The 22,668-nt window shown below is 53.5% G+C and overlaps 8 protein-coding genes across 8 annotated transcripts; 3 read left to right on the top strand and 5 right to left on the bottom strand.

The window, feature by feature from the left end:
• Positions 1–42: 42 nt before the first annotated feature.
• Positions 43–1,032, bottom strand: POSPLADRAFT_1138334 (hypothetical protein; the record flags this gene model as incomplete). The annotated part of the gene is made up of 5 exons (XM_024484894.1): positions 43–371; positions 438–512; positions 574–670; positions 721–882; positions 934–1,032. 5 exons carry the CDS (start codon positions 1,030–1,032, stop codon positions 43–45), a joined length of 762 nt encoding a protein of 253 aa, XP_024340909.1.
• A 464-nt stretch (positions 1,033–1,496) lies between these two features.
• On the top strand, positions 1,497–3,306 carry POSPLADRAFT_1054729 (hypothetical protein; the record flags this gene model as incomplete). Its single annotated transcript, XM_024480552.1, has 6 exons — positions 1,497–2,024; positions 2,076–2,117; positions 2,165–2,206; positions 2,259–2,321; positions 2,373–2,440; positions 2,487–3,306. 6 exons carry the CDS (start codon positions 1,497–1,499, stop codon positions 3,304–3,306), a joined length of 1,563 nt encoding a protein of 520 aa, XP_024340908.1.
• Positions 3,307–3,496: 190 nt separating this feature from the next.
• On the bottom strand, positions 3,497–4,637 carry POSPLADRAFT_1045234 (hypothetical protein; the record flags this gene model as incomplete). Its single annotated transcript, XM_024478710.1, has 10 exons — positions 3,497–3,642; positions 3,698–3,727; positions 3,791–3,833; positions 3,883–3,957; positions 4,008–4,066; positions 4,121–4,164; positions 4,214–4,292; positions 4,337–4,340; positions 4,411–4,443; positions 4,500–4,637. 10 exons carry the CDS (start codon positions 4,635–4,637, stop codon positions 3,497–3,499), a joined length of 651 nt encoding a protein of 216 aa, XP_024340907.1.
• A 357-nt stretch (positions 4,638–4,994) lies between these two features.
• On the top strand, positions 4,995–10,677 carry POSPLADRAFT_1138372 (hypothetical protein; the record flags this gene model as incomplete). Its single annotated transcript, XM_024484900.1, has 14 exons — positions 4,995–5,089; positions 5,638–5,711; positions 5,762–5,945; positions 5,995–6,699; positions 7,102–7,682; positions 7,740–7,780; positions 7,830–7,919; positions 7,971–8,244; positions 8,271–8,632; positions 8,683–8,858; positions 8,913–9,167; positions 9,219–10,194; positions 10,246–10,405; positions 10,460–10,677. Coding segments are annotated over 14 exons (4,191 nt in total), but the record flags the coding sequence as incomplete, so codon positions are not given.
• Positions 10,678–11,114: 437 nt separating this feature from the next.
• Positions 11,115–13,285, bottom strand: POSPLADRAFT_1054726 (hypothetical protein; the record flags this gene model as incomplete). Its single annotated transcript, XM_024480551.1, has 8 exons — positions 11,115–11,666; positions 11,721–11,849; positions 11,898–12,073; positions 12,124–12,357; positions 12,408–12,899; positions 12,962–13,038; positions 13,092–13,218; positions 13,270–13,285. 8 exons carry the CDS (start codon positions 13,283–13,285, stop codon positions 11,115–11,117), a joined length of 1,803 nt encoding a protein of 600 aa, XP_024340905.1.
• Positions 13,286–14,068: 783 nt separating this feature from the next.
• POSPLADRAFT_1045232 (hypothetical protein) lies at positions 14,069–14,384 on the top strand (the record flags this gene model as incomplete). The annotated part of the gene is made up of 2 exons (XM_024478709.1): positions 14,069–14,181; positions 14,234–14,384. 2 exons carry the CDS (start codon positions 14,069–14,071, stop codon positions 14,382–14,384), a joined length of 264 nt encoding a protein of 87 aa, XP_024340904.1.
• A 50-nt stretch (positions 14,385–14,434) lies between these two features.
• On the bottom strand, positions 14,435–15,191 carry POSPLADRAFT_1039297 (hypothetical protein). Its single transcript, XM_024477523.1, has 4 exons — positions 15,136–15,191; positions 14,792–15,075; positions 14,661–14,731; positions 14,435–14,610 (listed from the first exon to the last, which is right to left on the bottom strand). The coding sequence occupies exons 1-4, from the start codon at positions 15,172–15,174 to the stop codon at positions 14,513–14,515; spliced, it is 492 nt and encodes a 163-aa protein (XP_024340903.1). The 5' UTR covers positions 15,175–15,191; the 3' UTR covers positions 14,435–14,512.
• A 5,754-nt stretch (positions 15,192–20,945) lies between these two features.
• POSPLADRAFT_1039295 (hypothetical protein) lies at positions 20,946–21,734 on the bottom strand. The gene has a single exon (XM_024477522.1). It carries the CDS (start codon positions 21,703–21,705, stop codon positions 20,974–20,976), a length of 732 nt encoding a protein of 243 aa, XP_024340902.1. The 5' UTR covers positions 21,706–21,734; the 3' UTR covers positions 20,946–20,973.
• Between the last annotated feature and the right edge of the window lie 934 nt (positions 21,735–22,668).

Here is a 22,668-nt window from a genome sequence, read left to right as displayed (position 1 = left end):
TTGACAATGATGCTACATAGATACATAACTCGTATACCTCACTTATAGTAGAAGCGTTTCCGTCTTCTCCACTTTCCTTTCCGAGCTCGACGGCTGTGAACTACTACCTTTGGGAACTTCGATTTCTTGTTCGACCTGTTCTACGTCTACCTTGTCCTGATTGAGAAGTTGGATGGGCCCAGCACCTTCCCAGCCAGGAAGCGGCTCGCGTTTTGCTGTCTCAACACGGGCAAAGAATTGCGGGCTCAGGAAGCCCTTCTCGTCGCCATCTGTTAGCACGACACCGTTGTCGGACAGGTAGAACCTGATACCGGCGGCGAGAGCCTTCTGTATGTCGACGAATATGAAGATAGAAGAGGAACTGCGCATGCCTAAACAAGATGCAGCGCAGGTACCGCTGAGAAAGCATTCCATGATGACAGGAATACACTGACCACTGATGACGCCTGAGCCCGGTACACCTTGAGCGAGGTGAATGTGATTGCGGGACATTTTGGATAGTCCTTGTTCACCTGCAGGTGGAAAAGCGTCGTAAGGACACACAACCGACTGCAGGAAATATCACGAGCTGACAGATGATGTCCCATGCTTTTCGCGATGTCCCGTGCACAGCAAGACCGGTCGGAATGTCAGCAGGAGATTGAATGGGCTGTAAGTCTAGTACGACGGTCTTTACCATAGTCAGCGAGAGTCGGAGAGCAGTGGTGCCTCAAAGCAGACCTTCATTGAGTGCCCTTGGTTTGCTCTGATCCACCAGATCTGACTTGGAGAGCCAACAGCCTTGTCAGGCTCGTGAATTAAGTTATACCGGCTCTTGTTGTCGGCCTTTACAATCTGTTCTAGCATGTCGAAGTTCATTTCGCGCATTTTGGGTATCTTCAGCTACTTTGAGGGTCATTCAGACTACAAGTAAGTGGGTAAATTGAGTAGTACACTCACAAGGTCGTCGACGCGCACATACCCGTCAGGGCGCATCTCTAATCCTTCGGATCGTGCGCCATGACGCAGAACCCAAGATAGCGTCTTTGACATGCGAGTCTCGGGTGTGTCCTTTGGGTGTCCCCTGAGCTTAGCGGAACCACCGCCTCGGGGAGCTTGTTTTCGTTCATTCTTGCGTGGCTGTCTCTCGGATTGAGGGGCTGAATCCATTGAAGACATCAAATAATGCCGTCTACTGAGTGAACGTCCCGCTTTGGAGATTTCGGATGTGCCTTGGGTCAGTAACCCCCTTCGAGCAGAGAGACAGACCGCCAGAAGCATGAAACGCAAAGTAGCGTGATGTGTGACGCCTCGCGTCATTCTGTACGTGATCGGTGTTCGTGACTGTTACATGTATTGTTAGGGTGGCGGTCTCGTCTCCCTCCTCGTTGTACACGGTCGTACTCACGGCACGACATCTATCATCCGTCGTGCTCAATCCTCGTGGCCGGAAACAGCTAATTCAAGTACCGCACTCGTGTTGACCACATTCGCTATCGCCGTTTCAAAGGAGCATAATGCCGACTTCATTCCTAGGCATACCACCCTCTAGCCGCCGCTCGACCGCAAGTACGCGGCAGAGAGAGAACAGATCTGCGCAGATCACCCAAGCTGTCTCTCACAGAAGACGCAAGTCTCGTTCTCCTGATGCGCGCGCTCTTGAGGAGGTCGCTATTGCAAGGAATGATTCAGGACACCGCAAAAAGAAGAGGCCACATCTCCAATCCTCAGCCACAGCTCCCGTTGAGCTACATTCTGGTATCTCTGACGATGCTGCCCCAGAGCGTGGACGCAAGGCGAAGGGAAAACATCGGGCGCAGTCATATTTCGTCGAACAGGGTGAGAGCCTTGTCTTGAGAGAACTGGCTCGGCCAAGTGCCGGAAGCATGCGCGGCAAGCGTAAAGATCGGTCAAAGTCTCGCGAACTTCCTCCGTTGCCTAGTAAATCACCTACGCCGGAACTACAAGAGCTCGCAGAAGATACATCCGAATATAGTGGCGCGGACTTTCTCCGTATGAAACTAGAGTTGGAGAATTTGCGGAAGGTATGCCTATCGTCTTCATCTCTACATGCGTTATTTAAGTCGTTTTTGCAGCAATTGTCTGTATCAAAGAAGACGGTCCTCAAACAGAGCAAAGTGGGTTGACGAGTCCGTGCATATTCACAGAGCTGACATATGCGTAGGTTATCGACGAGTTAAGAAGGGATTTAAGCCATTCAACGAAGGTTGGTTCCCGCCTATGCTCATGTACGCCTCACGGTCGCTGAATGCATGCAGGCTCAAAAAGATAACGAAAGCGAAATCAAGAAGCTGAAAGATCTGACGAAGAAGTCGGATGAAGTGAGTGAGACCCAGTATCTGTCTCTGATCCATGTCTCATTCTCTGACCAGCTTGTGGCGAATGTTGAAACCAACCTTACTTGTCAAATATGCATGGATTTATTGTCAAGACCACATGGGTCCGTGCGCATTTGTTATTGGCTACGTTACCCTGACATTATGCAGCCTGTCTCCTTGCGGTCACGTACTTTGCCAGGGCTGCTTGCAAGAATGGTTTCGCTCTGCGCCGCCGAATGATGAAGACATGCATGATGACTTCCCCGATGACGTCCTTTATCGCAAGAAGACATGTCCGTGCTGCCGGACTGCTGTACGCAGCCGGCCAATTCCGATCTTCCTTGTGAAGTCTCTTGCATCTGCCATTGAGAAGGCGAAGGCGTCGCCCAGTGCGCCTCCGCGAGCGACGCCGCCGCCCGAAGACGATCCTTGGGCAGGCATCTTCTTGGAACATGACTCCGAAGAGGATTGGAGCGGGGAGGAATCTGATGATGATTACGACGATGACGATGGCTGGTCATTCTACGGGTACGGGACACCCGACGACGAAGAGAGCTACGAAGGCCCGTACGCCCATCCGCAGTGGGCGCCGCCGACAGTCAACGTATCCCCCGCGGACTTCCCGTTTCTTGATTCGCTAGACGGAGACGACCTCGCGATGCTGCGGCGCGGCGCCACGCTGCAGATGATCGACCTTTTCTCGATGCGCTACACACATGAGTCGGGCCTGCAGGCGGTCGTGGACAACGCAAATGTGATATTCCTCGGGTGGAATATTGAGCTGCATGAGGGCGACGAAATGGGAGAGCAGTTCATGGAATGGATCACCGGGGACATCTTCGAGCGACCGGAGCGCTGGGAGATCATGGAGGACATGAACGGGTCGTGGACGGCGTGGAGGCTCGTGCCGCAGGATGAGGTAGAGGAGTACGATACGAGCGATTCGGAGGCGTGGGCAGCGGATATGGACGAAGATGTGGACATGTAAGATGATCGTGTGCTGAAACAAATGCTGTATTCCCTTGTACTGTTGACTTTGCTGATTACTATACGGTTGCGATCTCTATTGACTGCATACAGAGACTGTTGTACATTGGCGTTCTTTTCTGTTGTTCGTGCCTCTACAATATAGCCCACGGTCTGTGACCTGTGTCTCTGTCGTCCTTGAAGTCTGGTTATCAGCTTGCAGTCGACTCTTTGGCGTTTTGTCTCTCAGCCAAGAGGTCTTCGCCCCAATTTTTCACCTCGGGATGTCGGATGAAAGGGATGCTGCTGTCGAAGAACGGCTGCAATGACCTGTCATGTCGCCGCTCGTATTCAAAAGCTGGGCATCTTCTTAGCAAACTCAGTATGACACTCAGAGGTACCGCGCAGCTCACCCTGCGACGCCATCTCGAATCTGTCAAGATCTGTTGTGCCAAGGTATCGATATCAGACGATGACGAACAGTGGACCTGAATGGAGTGACTAACCCTTGACAAATCGCGCTTCCGCAGTTTCACCATCTTCGTATTCCTATGCAGGCGTTAGATTCACTTTCACGGCCATCACAGGCACTGGCTACCTTCCAGAGAGCTTGTATTCGTTGTGCAGCAAAGCTGTTATGAAGCATCTCATGAGTGAAATTATGCATAGCTTCCTGCATCGCATCTCAGCAATGTTTCACGCTGTCCAGCAACGACGTCGTACTGATTCGAGACGTCGCTTCTCTGCCTTAGGGATACCTTCCCGTGGCGAGATGTCGCCGACTTATGAACGGCTACGTCAACGGGCATACCGACGAACACGACGCAAACGCTCACCTTGCGCTTCGGCAAGATCGTGTACGATGCACATCATGACACATCTGGCTCAGGTTCCCGAAGGGCGTTTTGAGTGAAACGAAACGAACTCACTTGGAAACGTCTAATTGGGTGTCTCCGGCACACATCGCCAGTACAGCCATCCTGTACATATGATCCGCAATGCTGGCTTCTTGTTAGTTTTCGCGTACAATGAATTAGACTTCTGCATTATACCTCTCTGCATCAGGTATCTGTTAAGGTGGTCCGTGAGTGCTGCCGCATGTGTACGCTCTATGGATTACTCAGACTTTATTGTCGACCCAGCCTGTTCGTTTTTGTGTCTTTGAGCCAGCGGTCAGAATCAATTATACCGCACAGATAATGCCATGAATGAGACCTTGAGTCTCTCGAGGATGTGAAAGAACGCCAGTCTGTCCATCGAGGCGTCCCCTGCCGAAGAGTATAAAGGTGGGAAAGTCCTCCCCGAAGGAGCCGACTCTGTGGATGTTTCGGGTGTTGTCTCGCTAGATATCATAGTTACAATGTACAGGTGTCCGTATACGACGACCTCAGATGTTCCTGTCGAAATCAAATCCATATATCACAGCGCTGGGCGCTAAGTATGCCCTCAATCGCCTACGCACAGCACGTGTCACAGTCTGTTATAGTACTATTACTCGGAACAGAACAAGCTCGGCTCAGACGAGCTCCTTCGTTTTGCCTTCTCTTACCAACTCCTAGGCTACACCCACATCTTTCCCGCACGACTTGATAGTCTAGCAAGACGAATCGCGTTGACGCCCCACGACGACGACACTCTTATGCAGGAGGAACAAAGTTCGTCCCTTGGCCACCATTACTGTCTGCCCACCGCTCACACCTCGCCACAGTTACATGTCGGATATGCAGCGCACCAGCGGAACCAGACCAGCCTCTATTTCACCCCTGCAAATGCTCGGGTACCATTCGCTACATCCATCAGGACTGGTGAGCCATCGCCGCACTGTTACTAAGTGTCCCGTGGAATTCCCCCGTTCGTCGCATTCGCGTTGTTCATACCCATGCACATGGGGGATATGTTCTAGTTCGTGTATTCTCGCAAATGTTTGCTCGTAAGATATTGTCGCTGCATTCCGGCCCGTGAAGGACCAAAGCGGATAGTATTCAGGCGATCCAGAGGCACACCCCAACGGTAGAAGTTCAGGCTCTGCATTTCCTTGATACAACACCGAACCCCCGAGATCACCCTTTAGGGTGCCGAATGTGCGTTCACCGGCCCTGACGGCGAAGGTCTCTCAATGCTCTACATGTGAGGTGGTCACAGCGTTCTCACTTCCAAGGCATTCACTCTGCAGCGGAGGCTACACCGGCCCTCCCCCTTGCCCTAGATTTTGACTGACCAAGGAGGAGGCGTCTGCATTTATTTTCTCGGTTCACAAAACGCGCTTGACTGTGGGATGCTTATTCTTAAAATTTGCGGCGGTTTTCCACGGGATACCACATAGGCCAGCATGAAAACTGACGATGCATGTTAGCTTGACAACATGGCTAGCACATAGTAAGAAGAAGACGTGTGACATCTGCAAACACCCATACTCCTTCACGAAAGGTGGGTTGCTTTGCCGTCCCATCATGGCGGAACGCTGACCTGCTAGTTAGTCTATGCATCGCACATGCCTACAAGGCTGCCCACAGTACTGGTGCTTCGACAGCTGTCGAAACAGGCCATTGTTGGCGTGCTCTTCTGTGCCCGAGCTGTTCTCGTCGCCATAATTTGGCTGGCGTTCCTACCTTGGGTCACGATATGGACCTGGAGAATGTATTTCACCATGGGAGATACTGCGTGCGTGTCCGCTTGCTGCCGCAGCTAGTGTCACTGACCGCCAGGACAGCGCGTGGTGGGTCAGCAACCGCCCACGACCGGTCTCGGCCGTAGACGCATTACTCACGCGCTCTCCGAATATCTCATCCTCCAACGACACTACTGCCGCCAGCGCCGACAATGGCACAGTCTCCATCTTCTCGCATCCCGTGGTACGCACGGTGTCTTCGGATATTGTGTCAGGGCAAATCATTGCCTCTTTAATCGTGCTCGCGTTCGTAGCCATCTTCCTACTGCGTGAGTGGATTTCCCAGAATGCCCGGCCGGGCATCTTCGAGGAACCTGATGCACCGCCACTACCCGATGACGTCGGACCGCTTCCTCAGGTCGTGCAAGTGCAGCCAGTGCAGGTGGCTAGGCCAGGTGACAGGATGATAGCCAGACGGCGGCCGATGCCGCTGAATGCGCAAATGCACAACGTGCCGCCAGCTGAACCTCTGCGCCATCACTGGCGTCGTGCGAATGAACTTGAACGACCAGATGTGGAACGCGAGGAGCGTGCCAAGCACCTACGACCAGACGGCGAGGAAGCTGGAGATGCCCCACCCGAGCAGGCGAACGCGCGCAAAGGCAAAAGGAGGCACGGACCGTACGGCGATGAGCTTGATGTGATACGGCGATCGACGTCTGTAGGCAGGACTACGGCCAGTCAGTTTGGTGGATCCGACACCGACGATGAACAAATTAATGACCGGCGGCGCGAGCGCGCGAGACTGTGGCAAGAGCAAACCGCGGCGATCTGGCAGGACACGCCCGAGTCGCAAAGCCTCAATCTGAGCGTTCGACAAGCACGATCTACCATCGCAGCGAGTTCGTCACGTCCAGAGTCGGACGGCGCGGAAAATATTCAGGTTGACGACACCAATGCAGTTCTGGGCGAGAACCCCCAAGGCGTGCGATCGACCATTCCTGATGTGCCCGAAGACATTTCGTCCATAATACCATCAATAGACGAACAGTCGCAAAGTTCTGAAGGATCTGGATCTTACGTGCTGACCCCGTGGCAGCCGCGGAAGGTGGACGTACCTGAAGAGGCCAGCGCGCCTGTGTCAATGCCGACGTCTCCCGTCAGTGACACAGGATTAGGCGACACAACTTTCGAGGGTTCACAAAGTAGTGCTAGCCACGCCGTACCTACGTTGCCATCCGCCGCAGAATCTTCACAACCCACAACGGAGGCTTTTGGCTCGCTACGGCGTCCAGCGTTACCCAGCGTTACTCTGCCACCATCTTCTTCCACATCACCAGTTGCGGGAGGCTCTCGCAGCCGAGGACCTACGCCACTTGCCTCTCCGAACCTGGCGACATACCGTCCACCAGAGGAGTTCGAGGCAGGTCCGTCTCGCTTGGCGAGCTACTTCGACAGCGAAGCGATCGAGGAGGATGAGGACGAGGGTGGCAAGGTGGCCGAGATTCGGCGGTACTTCCGAACCCACCCAGACGACCCCGTGGCCCCTTGGGACAAACATGACGATCTAGTCGACTGGACGGAGCATGTCCAGGATGCTGAAGACGAGGAAAGGGATGGCATGGCCCCCCCTGAGCCCGAGGCGCCAGTTGAATTTCCAGACAATCCGCCTATTCAAATTGTAAATGCTGCGTTGCCAGTCGGGGACGCCCCTATGGATGACATACCACCAGAGGCTAATGAAGACATGGATGTGAACTTGGATGACGACATGGACGGTGCTCTGGAGGGTACGTACATGCATGAACACCTCGCATCCGCGCTTTGAGCTCATTCCCGATTTCTAGCTATTGGACTTCGCGGTCCCGTACATGGTGTCTTCCAGAACGTGAGCAAACACTGCGGGGGTATCTAGTGGTACTGACGAGTGCTTCTAGGCTGCGTTAATGATCTTCATCCTAAACACGACCATCGGCCTAGGGATATGGCTTCCATTTACTATTGGCAAGTGCACAGCGTTGCTCTCGGTACGTGAGACTTGACTGGGTTGCGTGTTACTGTCACTAACATGTCGGCAGTTGGACCCTCGGCAGTTTTTGTACATCCTCCATCTCCCTCTCCGGCTGATCCGCCTTGTGACCGATCCTATAGTCGACACCGCGCTTCTGCTCATGAGTCGCTTGCTGCTACCGTCATTGTTGTCCGTGACGAACATTGCACTAAACATTTCCTTTCGTGCTACGAGTTTCGTGATTGGACAAAAACTCACAAGTCGACTTGCAAGTTTGATCGCCAATATAGTGAGTATCTTCGAGGCATCTAATGTTGAACCGCGCTTTATGGCCGTTTGTAGTACTTCTGGGCCACTGGTCTTTTAGATGGACTGTTGTCCCAAGTAGCACTGTCGTCCACTTCCAAACCTGAGGCCGCGGGCTCATCTACCTCGATACCGTTCTTCTCACAATTCCTTCAGCAAGATTCTGCCATCATGCGCTTCATTGAACCGCACTTCGCGCCATTGGGTGAGAAGACTCGACTGACTGTTGCAGAGGCAAAGTCAGAGTGGGTGCGTTTGTCCCTTGGCGACGGACCCAACGAAAGGATTTTCGCGGTGGGCCTAGGCTATGCTGCGACCGCGGTGCTTCTTGCCATTTACCTAAACATTCTTACAATCGGGAACGTAAAGAATGCCGGGAGGGCCGTCCGCAGTGCAGTGCGACAACAACTGCTTGTAGTCAAAGTAAGCGTCGACTAGAAGTGGAACGGGCAGTGTCTCATCCTACTCTATAGGTCGCTGCGTTCATCGTCATCGAATTGGTGATCTTCCCACTGGGATGTGGTCTGATGCTTGATGCCTGTACCGTGTGGCTGCTTCCTCAGGGCAACATCACGTCCAGGAAAGCGTATCTCTTCTACGCCCCAGTCACCTCAATTTTCTATCATTGGGTCATCGGAACTATGTTCATGTGAGTGACTCTGCGACTCATTCGATAACTCGACCAACCATTTTGTGTCCGCAGGTATCAGTTTGCGATATTACTAGCTGGGTGCCGAAGCATCATGCGCAAGGGAGCCATGTGGTTCATCAAGGACCCCCAGGATCAGAACTTTCATCCCATACGAGATATCTTGGAACGACCCACCTTGGTACAACTACGTAAGCTGCTTCTAAGTGCTATGATGTACGGAATGGTGGTGGCTGCTGGTGTCGGCACAGTTTCTGGGGTCTTGCAGCTGTTTAGCCGGACAATCCTGCCATTCAGATGGAAGCTCAGGTATGCTCCTTACTTCACTCTTAGTTCCATTGTTCACTGGGAATGATACAGGGAACCCTTATCAGCAGTACCCATAGATCTTCTCTTCCTTCACCTCGTTCTTCCGTATACCATGCAGTACTTCCGTCCTCGAAAACCTATGAAGCAGTTCGGCACCTACCTCTGGAAATATTTGGCAGCTCAACTTCGCTTGTCCTCGTACATGTTTGGCGGGCGCTACTCGTCAGAAGAATACACTCCCAAGCATTGGAACTGGCGGATGCTATTCATTCAGACAGAGGTCCAGATGGATGATGCAGAGGCTGCCCACGATGGTACCTTCAGGCGTGTCCCCAATTCTGATAATGTTGCATTGGTCAAGGATTCTCCGGCAACAGCTGAAGTGGATGAGGACGGCAATCCAGTCAATGCTGAACAAGCAAGGTTAATGGCCCTCCAAAACGCCGAGGCTGAGAAGGCGAGGCGAAACATCAAGGACGATTACACCGTCGTCTATGTCCCTCCGCATCTCAAGTATCGTGTCATTGCATTCATCGCATGCGTCTGGATTGTTGGGTCTATCCTCCTTGGGATGCTCCTGGGCGCTCCAGTCTTGTTGGGCCGACTCTTCCTGCGACTGTTCATCCCTCGTGACGTACACGATGGCTACTCATTTATTGCTGGGTTCTACTTGCTCTGGGTCTGCTGGTTCGTCGGACATACAATTGATCGCATGGACAAACGGCGTCAGCGACGAGGCGGACACGAAGCTCGTGCAGAATGGCCGCTGTATCTGGCGAAGAGAAGCTTCGTTTGGATTGCCCAAATCTCGTACATGGCGTTCTTCCTCGGCTTCGTCATCCCGACGCTGGTTGCCCTAGTAGTCGAATTCTACATTGTGCAACCCATCCGGCATATCACAGAGCCTCCGACTGACCTGCGGATTAGAATGGTAGACATGTGGGCATTAGGTCTTCTGTACAGCAAGGTTATCATCCGGTGCCTAAGATTGCAACCGGACAACGACTTCGTGCGCGGTATTGACCATGTAAGTGCGATGAGGAGGCCTGCATGTCTGAGTACTAACCATTGGCCTCAGATCAAACGGCAAGGATGGACACATCTCGACCCATTCAGAGCGACCAAAGAGATCATCGCGCCCATCACTATTGGTCTCTTGGGCATGCTCCTGTTGCCAGCTGGCATCCTGTACGGTATTCGTCAAGTGTTCTCATTACCAGTCCCAGATGACTTCTTGTGTGAGTCCACTTCTGTAACGGGCACCTTGAGCGTTGCTGATGTCTTGCCATTAGTCATACATCTCTACCCAAGCATCTTCACTGTAGCAGGGTTCATACACGCCACATTTGCTCTCTCGCGACTACTCGCCGCGTGGTCTCAGACGATTCGAGATAAAGAGTTCCTTGTCGAAATGCGTTTGCAGAATCATGAAGCAGATCTGGATCAGGAGAAAGCGAGTGAGAAGGATCCCGAGCCAGAGACGAGAGAGGAGGACGATGAAGAGGAGTAATAAGCTTGATTGACTATTGTTTTGTTGTTCTGCAACATCATTGTAATATTACCCATCATGATCTAGTCGATAGCAGGAAAAGCTGATACTATGGTCTAAGTACCACAAATGGTAGTGCGTCAGATTCTCAACGTTCTCAACATTTGCCGCATGTCATGCGTAATGGAGCGATGAGCTTCTGCCAGACTTTGCCCACTTGAGTGTGCGGCTCACATCGAGGTTTGGGGCCTAATGCGCTCTAGCTATCAGATACATATACTTTTCGCACATGCAGTCCTCACTGTGACCAGTTATGCTTTCGTGAACTTAACAATGGCAAAGTACTCAGCTGGATTCAGCTCACCAGTCACATATTTGCACATATATTTACGTTTACGCTCTACTTGCTAGACATCGTACAACTCCCGAAGAAACGTTCCGACCAGCATTCACCCGCCCTAATGGTGGAACAGCCGCAAACTGGTATGCGCAAATACCATGTCATGCTCATCTGCTGCCTTGATGCATTCCGCATCCATGACACTGCCGCTCGGGGCCGCCAGGTAGCGCACCCCGCTGCGCCTCGCACGGTGGACATTGTCCGGGAACGGGAAGAACGCATCGCTCGAGCAAGCGACACCATCTAGCAGCTTCGCGTGTGTAGCGCGATCCTCCGCGCTCAGCGGCGCAGGCACCGCCTCGAAGAGACCCTCCCACTGCGCGCGCTCACCGCCCTCGAGTACCTCTCCGCCAACGAAGAGATCTATCGCGTTCGCCTTCTCCGCGCGCTTAACGCCCTTCTTGAATGGCAGCGCGAGCACGCGCGGGTGGTGTCGCAGCCACCACAGGTCTGCCTTCGTGCCTGCAAGCCGCGTGCAGTGGATGCGCGACTGCTGGCCCGCGCCGATGCCGATGATCGCGCCCCGATAGGCGTACGCGACACTGTTCGACTGTGTGTACTTGAGCGCCAGGGTGGCGACGATGAGGTCAGTCAGAGCCTGGTTCGGCAGCTACGAAGCACGGATAAGCGTGCGGGCTGCCTAGAAAAGAGTCGGGCTGCTCACCGCCTTGTTTTTGGTGACGATGTTCTCGAAGAGCTTAGCGTCGATCTTTGCGTCGTTGCGCCTCTGCTGCATGTGAATGCCGTAGACTTGTCGTGTCTCTATTTCTGCGGGCACGTAGGACGGATCGATCTGCGTGATCTCAGGATACCTCGCGGCACATAGGCACTAATGTCCTACCTGCAAGACGCAGTACTTTCCGCCCTTCTTCTTGGAGAGGACGTCGAGCGCTTCCTGCGAGTATCCGGGTGCGATGATACCATCGGATACCTCCCGGGAAATGATCCGGGCGGTGGCCAGATCACATGGCGCCGAGAGGGCAATGAAATCGCCAAATGATGACATACGGTCGGCACCTGTGCCAAACGAATGAATACTAGTTAGACGAAATTGATGGGGTATTGACCTCGAGCACGGGCGTAAGCAGATGCCAGCGGGGTCATAGGCTCCTTGAGATCATCGACGCCATACACCTTCTTCTCCGTTTCATCGAGCTCGACACCGACAGCTGCGCCTGCGGGGGAGACGTGCTTGAACGAGGCCGCAGCAGGGAGACCAAGCGCCGCCTGCAGCTCCTTGACGAGCGCATACGAGTTCAGGGCGTCGAGCAGGTTGATATATCCGGGTGAGCCGCAGAGAGCTGGATAGCATGAGAAGCAGATAGCGCGGCTGGCATGGTGAATCTCATACCTTTGAAAGGAAGCTCTCCGTCGGTGACATACGCCTGGGCAGGCTTTTGGTGGGGGTTCGCGCCGTAGCGCAATGCGAGGCGCTGCACGGGCCCCGCAAGCCTTTCTGCGGGAAGTTCCGCGGATGCGTACTGCTCCCTGAAGTACCCACTGATCGCGTCGTCGTACGTGGCCGTCATCTCGAACGCCTTGAGGGCGAGCTTGCTGCGGATCGCCTGACCGACGTCTCCCTGTCCCGCGCGCCATGCCTCGAGGAACTCGGCGTAGTCCGTAGGGTCTGAGAGCACGGACACGCGCGTGTGGTTCTTCGCCGCTGCGCGAAGAAGGGTCACACCGCCGATGTCGATCTCTTCAACTGCATCGGCGAGGGTGCAGCCCGGCTGTGCGATGGTAGAGGTAAAGGGGTACAGGTTGCACACGACAATGGAGATTTTGGAGATGGACTGTGCCTTGAGGTCTGCCTCATCGGAAGGGATAGACCGTGCAAGAATTCCTGTTCGGAGGCGCATACTTTCTCAGCCAGACATTCAAAAATCGTTCAGCAGGTGCGCACACCTCCGTGGACCGCAGGGTGCAGCGTCTTCACCCGGCCACCGAGCATCTCAGGGGCTTTCGTGATGTCCGAGACATCTCTGTAAAGACGACAAATCTAGTGGTGTTTGTCGCAAGTGAACGAGCAACGCACTCGATGGCGATCCCTGCCTCACGGATCTTCTTCGCTGTGCCTCCTGATCCTAGAAGACGGACGCCGGCCGCGTGCAGGCCGGTCGCCAGGTCGAGCAGGTTGGTCTTGTCATAGACGGACAGCAATGCTTTTCATACTATCAGCATCGTCGCTGAAGACGGCGGGGGAGATTTCCCACCGATGGGTGCAGCCATGGCTGAGGACAAGTCGAGGACAAGGATGAAGACTTTTCGTTCTAGCTTTGGCGCCCATTTTGACTTTCCCCGATCATCGATCTCTCGATCGCCATTCCAAAGTCGATCGCACAAACTCGCATGCAAGATAATGCTTATGAATGTACAGAGGCGACGAAACGAATGACTAAATATGCGTGCATGCTACTAAGTAACGCATGTGAAATACTAGTAGCAGAACCAGGCAAGTCCGTATTTCTTCGAGGAGTATGCAGAGTCCAGATCATAGTTCTCGTGGTAGACTTAGGCAGGCGGTGATACTGACTATGTTGGGATAATATACCAAGCCATACGTAAAACACAGGTTTCATAAATTTCAGTGAAGTGTAGCGGAAACAATTCAACCAGGCTGATCTTGCCTGCATGTTAGCTCGCTATGTCGGCAAATGCCGTAGCATCATATGTCAGCGATCGCCGATCCTAACCGCCCTGCCCTCGACCACCATCTTGCTCCCAGTCTCCCACTCAGACAATCATTATTTTGCAAACATGTTTTCTTTCCGACAAACTGTTCATCACGCACTAAGCTCGCCAGCGACCGCGCCCCACAGCCTACAACTCCGTTCTCTGTCGCATTGGTCCTCACTGCGTCCACAATTTCGCCCACAGGCATTGCCATTGTCCACTTCCCGGCGGCGCTATGCATCATCTTCAGAGAATGATGCAGGGCACGGGGCCATACAGGCGCCAGCATCACCGGTCCCTCAAAAGGAAGCGCAGCTCCAGATAGAGCCGCGTTTATCCATGACATTCACTTGCACTGTGACGGATTGCGGTCACCGCTCCTCGCATCAGTTTACTCGGAGAAGTTATGAAAAGGGGATTGTGATTGTTCAGTGTCCAGGGTGCCAAAATAGGTGAGACCTTGCTTGCTCACATCGCCAGTCCATACTCACCGGAGTCCTGCAGACATCTCATAGCTGACCACCTTGCCTGGTTTAAAGAGAGCATGGAAGAGGGTAAACTCAAAACAGTCGAGGATCTCATGCGGTCGAAGGGAGAGAAGGTCAGACGAGGAGTGCTGAATGCCGAAGGTGTTGTGGAGTATGCACCAGAGTAGCAGATCGCACTCCCCAGGTACTATACATCTATGTTACATTTTCACGCTCATTCCTGAAAAGGGGAATGCATATTACACAGCTAGGTACATCATAGCACTGGTCATTATAATGGATCATTACCTCCGCTCTAGGTAGATGCTGACGTAGGCTGTTGTGTCTCCTCTGCGACTGGCGGTAGAACACCCTTCTTGTCCAGCAGCTCCTCCAGTTCACCGGATTGATGCACTATTGAGTGTTAGCATTCCTGAAGAGGTCTGATATATGACCAGACTCACTGCTCAACATGATATCACAGCCGCCAACGAATTCACCGTTGACATATAGCTGTGGGATCGTTGGCCAGTCACTGGGAACAGAAACGCAGGCTATCAGCGGTGCACCAAGAGTCAAGATACAAAGCACCTACGAGAATTCCTTAATCCCACTTCGCAGCTCCGAGTCTTCAAGAACGTTATATGTCTTCAGCTTCTCTGGAGGCACACCTTGGAGACCGAGGATCTGTGCTGCCGCGCGAGAGAACCCGCACCCAGGTGCCTCGGGTGTGCCCTTCATGAAGAGAACAACAGGCGTCGTAGACACTGCTTCTTGAATTTTGGATCGCGCTTCCTGTGAGAGATATCGCCTCGCGAGGGAGAGTGTGGGAGATGCGAACAGCTGAGACGGGACTGAAGAACGGAGAAGGGGGTTTGCCTGTCACAAAGCAATCCGTCAACACCGTTCATGGCGCGGCAAAGTAGCTAGTAGGCGTACTGTAGAGCGAAACGCAGAACGGAACATGCGTGTGGCCATGGTGGTGCGAGTATGAGGTGAGGGACGAGCCTTACACCGAGTCTCCCGGGTTTTGCGTGTACAGCTGATAAATCCGGACATATCGGTTGGCGGAGCTCTGTGGACCAATAGGAGGTAACGGGTTAGGGTCCATAACTCCATATTTGGAGTAATCGGCGCGAAAACGCCCGACGTGTTGATTAAACGCGCTTTTAATCTCCGCTCAAAACGCGTCGCGTCTGCGGCGTGTCGTTTATACCTGACTTCCCATACCGCTTCCGCGTCTTGTGTGGTCGCCGCATTCCCTGACCTCCATTGCGACACATCCACGCGACAAAATGGCCGATAGAGCCCGAAGAGAGCGGAGGTCCAAACTCGACAAACTCGCAGAATACAAACGCACCAGAGAGGGTGGTGCTCGGATGTGGAAGGCAGGGCCATTACATACGCGACGCGTTCGTGGTTGCTAATCGGTCTTATAGGAAGAGGAGGACGTGCGTCTGTATGATGAGGTTACAGAAGACCAGTACAAGTCGATTGTTCGCGGCCGACTCGCTAAGGACGACTTTGTGGTGGATGATGGCGTTCAGGGCTACATGGACAACGGAGTAGACGACTTTGAGGAGGCGGAGGAACAAGGTGAGAGCGATGAAGATGACCGCAAGGCGAAATGTAAGTGGGAATACGCAGCCCTCGCAAAGCCAGGTTCGTATTCATTCTCTCGCAGCGAAGAAGGGCAAGGCAGACCCGAAGGCGAAGGCGCGGTCAAAGCCAAAGGCGCCCCCTCCTGCTGTCACACCGAGCATCAGTGTCTATAGACCAGTGGTTTCTGCAGAACAGGAGACCGACTTCATGGCGTCTCTGCTCGCTGACATGGACAATGCCGCTGACAAGGTCAAGGAGAGCGTGAAGTCCCGCAAGCGCAAGCCGGCCCCAGAGCCTGACTATGACGACAGAGCCTCCTCCCCAACTCCGTACGCGAGCTCGTCTTACCGACAACCCAGCGTGCACAGCCACCGAACCTCCTACGCAGACTTTGACATGTCGTCAGACGGACTACTGGACGACTGCGTTGGCGGTATTCCGTCAAGTGATGACCTTAGACTGAGTCCAAAGAAGAGAATGCGAACGGACACCGGCATGACGCCTGCGATCGAGCGATTGGGCAAGATGGATGTCAACAGCGCCACAAGCGGAGCTGACGAGTATGACAACTCATTCGACGACATTGACATGGACGCGTTCATGTCGGTGGACGAAGATGACCTCGGTGGCGAGTCTTCTGTCAAGGCGAAGCCCAGGATCGGCCCTGTCAAGATGGAAGTGGACGACGAACCGAAGGCGCTGAAGTCCATCGACAACAAGTTTAATGTTCAGGACAAGATAAAGAAGCAGGACGAGACTCCATCATGGCTCTCTATTTATGAGTCTCTCAGCACCACGGCTGACGACAGTCTGGGTTATGCGGCGACGGCTTCACGGTCGACGGCGAATCCCTCTGACATGACCGTTCTGGAGGAGGATGGCTCTCTGCGGTTCTACTGGCTAGATTACCTCGAGCACGAGGGCAAACTGTACTTTGTCGGCAAGGTACAAGATAAGAAGTCGAAGGCGTGGGTATCGTGCTGCGTGACTGTCGAGAACTTGGAGCGTAACCTGTTCGTGCTTTCCCGTGAGCGGCGCATGGAGGAGGACGAAGAGACTGGCGAGATGCACGAGACGGACGTTGTCCCTGAGCTGACGGATATCTACAACGATGTCGATCGCATCCGCCGAAAGGCGGGCATCAAGAAATGGAGAGGCAAACTTGTGAAGCGAAAGTACGCCTTCGGTGAGAAGGACGTGCCCAAGGGCGAATCTCAATGGTTCAAGGTCGTATATGGCTTCGATGGTATGTCCGTTGTGAGCACCATCGCGAACGTGATTGAGACGGCTATTTGCAGAGTCTCAGCTTCCAAGCAATATTTCGAGTCCGAACATCTCCCGTGTCTTCGGGACGAATACTACTGCATTCGAACTGCTTGTTCTCAAGCGAAAGATCATGGGACCTTGTTGGCTTCAAGTCAAGGAGCCTAAGCTCGAGCACAAAGGAGTGAGCATTGTTCTGAATACATGCGGATGTCAATTGTTCACACCTACCTGTAGGTTTCATGGTGCAAAGTGGAAGCAACGGTGTCTAATCCGAAAGACATCAATCCATTTGCTGAGACCGATCAGCAAGCCCCGAGGGGCTCCCCTCCCCTCACTGTCGTGAGTTTAAGCCTGCGAACGATCGTCAACCATAAGGAGAATAACCGCGAGATTGTCTGTGCTACCGCGAGAATATGGTCCAATTGTACGTCCCAACAGCTCGACGCGTGTACCATCTCCTGTGCAGTCTCATGAACTTGGTAACACAGTGGACCTCGACGACCCGACTCCTCCGGAGGCTCTACCCTGTACGGTCAGAACATTCGTTCGACCTTTGGACCGGTTCCCACCGAACTTCGAAGTTCGTGCAGCCAAGAACGGCAAGGGCGTGATTTCTCCCCAGAAGAACGAGCGCATGCTTTTGAACAACCTTCTTGGTAAGACATCTTTTCATGGAACGTTTCCCCGGATATTCATGATCACAACTTTCAGTTACTATACACAAAGCGGATCCCGATGCCATCGTCGGGCATGAGGTCTTGGGAGTCTCGTTGGATGTCCTCCTTCATCGTATGCGTGATCTCAAAGCAGACCACTGGTCGCGCATAGGTCGCTTCCGGCGGTCGAAGTGGCCGAATATCGGCAGGCAGGGCACAAACCTGAAGTTCATGAATGGGCGGTTGCTCTGTGATTTGGCGAGCGACAGCGCTAAGGTAGACCATATCACGCCGAAAAAGCAGCCGCAGGGAATCTAACTAATGTACACAGGGCATGATCTCCTCGACAACTTGGTCGCTCACTGAGATGTGCAAGACACATCTCAAGAGTGATCGGCAGGATATCGACCCTGATGACACTGCCAGCTATTTCGACAGCAGTGTGAGCTCACCGGATCGGCTGCTGACCTTCGTCCGTCACTGTGAGCTGGATGCACACTATCAGATGGCGCTTGTAGCCAAAGTTCAGATTCTTCCGTTGACAAGACAGCTCACCAATCTTGCCGGGAACTCGTGGTACGTATAAACTTCAACAACATGCGCAATACTCAGCCTGCCTTCAGGAACAAAACGCTCAATGGTGGTCGTGCAGAGCGCAACGAGTATATTCTGCTGCATGAGTTCCACCGCTTGAAGTATATTTGCCCTGATAAACTCTGGGGCAAAAAGGCGGCTACCGCTGAAAAGGAAGCTCACGATGACGACGCGGAAGGTGGTAAGGTTACGAAGAGCAAGAAGGACAAGTACAAGGGTGGTCTTGTCTTCGAGCCAAAGCGTGGGCTGTGGGATAAGTATATCCTGGTCATGGATTTCAACTCTCTGTACCCAAGTATCATCCAGGAGTACAACATCGATTTCACCACGGTAGACCGAGCAGAAGACGAAGTGCGTGCTGTATCATTGTATATAGATGGTGCGTTCACTGATATCTGATTGCAGGATGGCGAGGAGGCAATCCCAGAGCCGCCTTCGCCTGGCGTCGGACAGGGAGTTCTACCCCGACTCATTGCTACGCTCGTCAATCGGCGTCGCCAAGTTAAAAGCCTCATGAAGGATCGAAAAGCAACTCAAGCTCAGCTCCTTCAGGTGGGAGACGAGAACCATGCGTTGTCACTCCTTGACTGACAATCAATGCAGTGGGACATCAAGCAGATGGCTTTGAAGCTAACGGCGAACAGTATGTACGGGTGTCTTGGGTTTGAATATTCAAGATTCTACGCCCGACCGCTCGCTGCTCTCACCACATTCAAAGGCCGTGAGATCTTGACTCACACGAGAGAATTGGCTGAGAGTTTGCAGCTCGACGTAGGCGACATCGTTCTTGCCCAAGCGGTTCCCTGACATGTCTAAAATAGGTCGTCTACGGAGACACGGATTCTGTCTTCGTGAACTCAAACGTGACAGATCTGGCTGAGGCTCTCAAAATCTCCGCGGAGTTCAAAAAGGCCGTGAACGATCGTTACAGATTGCTCGAAATCGACCTCGACGGTATTTTCCAGCGGCTCCTTCTGTTGCAAAAGAAGAAGTACGCTGCTATCAAGGTCGAAGATGGCACTCGAACATCCACTGAGGTTAAGGGGTTGGACATGAAGCGGAGGGAGTATTGTGCGCTGTCGAAGAGTGTTTCTCAGTGAGCAACAGTATGACTTATGCTCCTATTCCTTTTTCTCACCGTATGCAATAGGTACGTCCTGGATCGAATTCTCTCGGGCGAAGCCACGGAAACGGTGGTGGAGCAGATACATGACTATCTGGTAACAATTGGGGAGGATGTTCGCGCCGGGAAGGTGAAACTTGACGAGTTTATCGTCTTCAAGGTACACTGCGATATATGTTTTCGAGATGTGCCCCGTACTGACAGCGTTTCTAGCGGCTGGGTAAGAACCCGGAGGATTATCCTGATGCGAAGAGCCAGCCGCACGTCCAGGTCGCTCTGCGGATGAAGGCAAGGGGTGGGACTGCCCGTTCCGGCGATGTTATTCCGTACATCTTCTGCTTGGGCGACAACGGCGAAACGTCGAAATCTGCACAAGCCGACCGTGCGAAACACCCCGACGAGTTCCGAAGAGCAGAATCCGATTTGAAAATAGGTGAGAAGCATCGGAGGTAGTTGTCCATGCTGTGTTGTGCTCACGTCCCTGCAGACTACGAGTACTACCTATCCCAACAAATCCTTCCGCCAATCGAACGTCTCTGTGAACCCATGGAAGGCACTGATCGTTCCCGTTTGGCAGAATGTCTAGGTCCGTAGTACTATATGGCATTTGTCACTGCTTACTGAAGTTCAAGGTAGGATTGGATGCCAGTCGGTACCGCACCTCGGCAGGGGAATCAGAAGAACGGTCCTTCAGTACCCTCGACTCGCTCATGTCCGATGCCGAGCGGTTCAAGGACGCTAGTCCGTTCGTCGTCCGCTGTCGGTCGTGCAAGGGCGAGGTCGCGTTCGAACCCATCAGTGATCGAAGCGTGCGCTGCTTCCTACAATCTGTCTAACTCTCTGATTGCTCACATACGACTGCAGTCATCAATTCTCCTGGCATCAGGGCCGACGTGCCCAGCCTGCCATACAATCATGGGCAGGGCTAGCATGCAGGCGCAACTTGAAACGCAAATACGCGAGCACATTGGCAGGTATTACGAAGGCTGGACAGTGTGCGACGACCCTACTTGCGGCAACCGCACACGCATGATGGGTGTCTACGGCCGGCGGTGTCTGCGGCAGGGATGCCGCGGGACTGTGGCCTTCGAGGTGAGTGGTATTTGAGCTTGCGAACCTAGATGTGATGCTTATGTGGCTGCTATTCAGTATTCAGATGCACAGTTATACACGCAGCTGCGGTTCTATTCGTCGCTGTTCGACGCTGAGAAGGCGCTCAAGACGTCAACTGGCTCACGACTGGGTGAGCAGCCTCTCAAAAGGGATTGACAACGACTAAATTTCCTCTCTTTCAGACGAAGTGCGGGCGCTTGCCGGCGCCCAGGCCGAATTCCTGCAGGGCATGTCGGACACGGTTGAGAAGTACCTTGACCAGTGCGGCAGGCGGTGGGTAAACCTCACAAACCTCTTCTCGTTCATGAAAGTATAGATGTAGGGTGTACGGACTCCTGGATCTTGTGTTAAGCTTTCGTCGCAATTACTGTATTCATTGTCACAACTGTTGTATCAATATTGATAGCCTGAGTTGTTATTAGTTCAGTGATCTGGTGCCTCTAGATCACAGGTGGTAGCATAGCGACGGCGGTAGTACAGTAGAGGCGATGTCCGTGTGCTGTCCTCTTCGTCAGAAGCACACAGAGACTCTACGCGCGTGACTTGCGCTATGAAGAGCTCCGAAGCAATGCCGTCACCCTGCCATGATCGTGCCCCTTCTTTTTTGTTCTTGCTGTCCAGCATCTCTATGTCATGCAATGGCCACGATGCTGCAATCAGCCTGCAGGAGAGCGCACCGAGCGAGCCAGTGATCGCCGGGAGCCCCTCGCTTGTCAGCGTATAGGGGGTATGCGCGAATGGGTGCGGATGAAGATCAGGACGCGAAAAGCGAACTGCGATGGCCGCCTGAGCCGCTGACAGGATGTTGACGACCATGTGTGAGGGGACGGGCGGAGCAGCGTGCGCGTCCTTCAGAGACGTCGCCATACGTGAGGGAACGCGAAGCGAGAACGCAACCAGGGGATGAGGGTCCAGCGCGATGGAGCTAAACGAGGAGAGCGTCGCGCCGTGGAACCTAGAATAGTGAGTGGTGTCTGGGTGCGGTTCGCTGGGGGCTTGGGGCATGAGGGAAGTGACGACGGCGACTGGTTGCGCTGTTTCTCGCAGGAGTGCACGTAAGTCGCGACGTATATGTTCTGGGTTGCTAGCAGTGCTGTAATGGGTCTTGCGCACTATGCGCGCGAGGTCGCGGCTAGTACGGCGGCAAGCCTGCATGTCGCTGCATCCACACCGCTTGCTGTTGTCCAACGCGATTTAGCATCTCTGATTGACTGCATAAAACGGCAAGGAAGAAATATGACGGACTGCTACGAACCTGACAGTACGCAATGGACTCGAGATGGGGATTGGCCCTGCTGCGCGATCATGTGACCAGGAGGAGTAGACTGTTTGTCCTTGTTGGATTCGCAAGCCGATGTCCTTAGATCTGATCTGACGAGCGGCCCGGTGAGGTTAGGGGCGGCGAGGAACAGAAACACGCCATCTTCGTTTCGGTCTACGTGACCAGTGACCAAGAGACATGTTTTGTCATCAAAAATCAGTTTCATGAAACAATATCCGGTAAAAGATGTCACCCGCACTGCTCTGTCATGACTGATCCCGGGCAATTCTAACCCAAAGACGATTGGTGCCGTCTGCAGAAAAAGACTAGGAGAGTCTGCCGCCCGGCGCGGCAGAAGCAAGGCTCGGACATTGATCGTCTCTCAGATCTTGGGGGTGCACGGGCCAATGAGGAGCCCGAGATCTATTAAGTCAGCGGCGAGTGTGGCGCGATCTTCCGACGGCACCTTCATCCACAATGTTGGAGATCCGAAGAGGGTGGTAGTATGTATAATAGGCAGTGGCCCCGCAGAGCCTGCGACGGCTCCCCACCCTTCTGCACATTACCGCGATGACTCGTGCTCTCGATGAAGAGGCCACCCTCGCCGACGAGAATGCCCACCCCCTCGCGTTCCATAGTGTCGAGGACGTTACTGAGCGCATCGACCCCCGTTTGACCCTTGCAGACAGGCCGGACAACAAGGTCCTCGACGAGAGCTATGTCCAGCAGCTGGCGGATCAAATTCACCATCGCGACCACCACCTTCACCGCAAGGACGAAAACGAAAAAGCCAGCGACTCGTCGGAGGAACCCATCTACGTGAGCTCATGTCTTTGTCGCCACCATCCGCTTTGAGT

Source organism: Postia placenta (genome assembly GCF_002117355.1).
Source record: "Postia placenta MAD-698-R-SB12 unplaced genomic scaffold POSPLAscaffold_4, whole genome shotgun sequence".
Classification (NCBI taxonomy): Eukaryota; Fungi; Basidiomycota; class Agaricomycetes; order Polyporales; family Adustoporiaceae; genus Rhodonia; species Rhodonia placenta.
Note: the sequence above shows the minus strand (reverse complement) of the source record. Positions and strands in the feature narration are given on the sequence as shown.

What these genes read in the sequence shown, in the direction of transcription:
- POSPLADRAFT_1039297 (XM_024477523.1), bottom strand. Translation starts at nt 15,174, where the DNA reads ATGGCCACACGCATGTTCCGTTCTGCGTTTCGCTCTACA. An exon ending in GTTCTGCGTTTCGCTCTACA is followed by an intron (nt 15,076 to 15,135) that starts GTACGCCTACTA and finishes GCTTTGTGACAG; the next exon opens with GCAAACCCCCTTCTCCGTTC. An exon ending in AGTGGGATTAAGGAATTCTC is followed by an intron (nt 14,732 to 14,791) that starts GTAGGTGCTTTG and finishes TTCTGTTCCCAG; the next exon opens with TGACTGGCCAACGATCCCAC.
- POSPLADRAFT_1039295 (XM_024477522.1), bottom strand. Translation starts at nt 21,705, where the DNA reads ATGCAGGCTTGCCGCCGTACTAGCCGCGACCTCGCGCGCATAGTGCGC.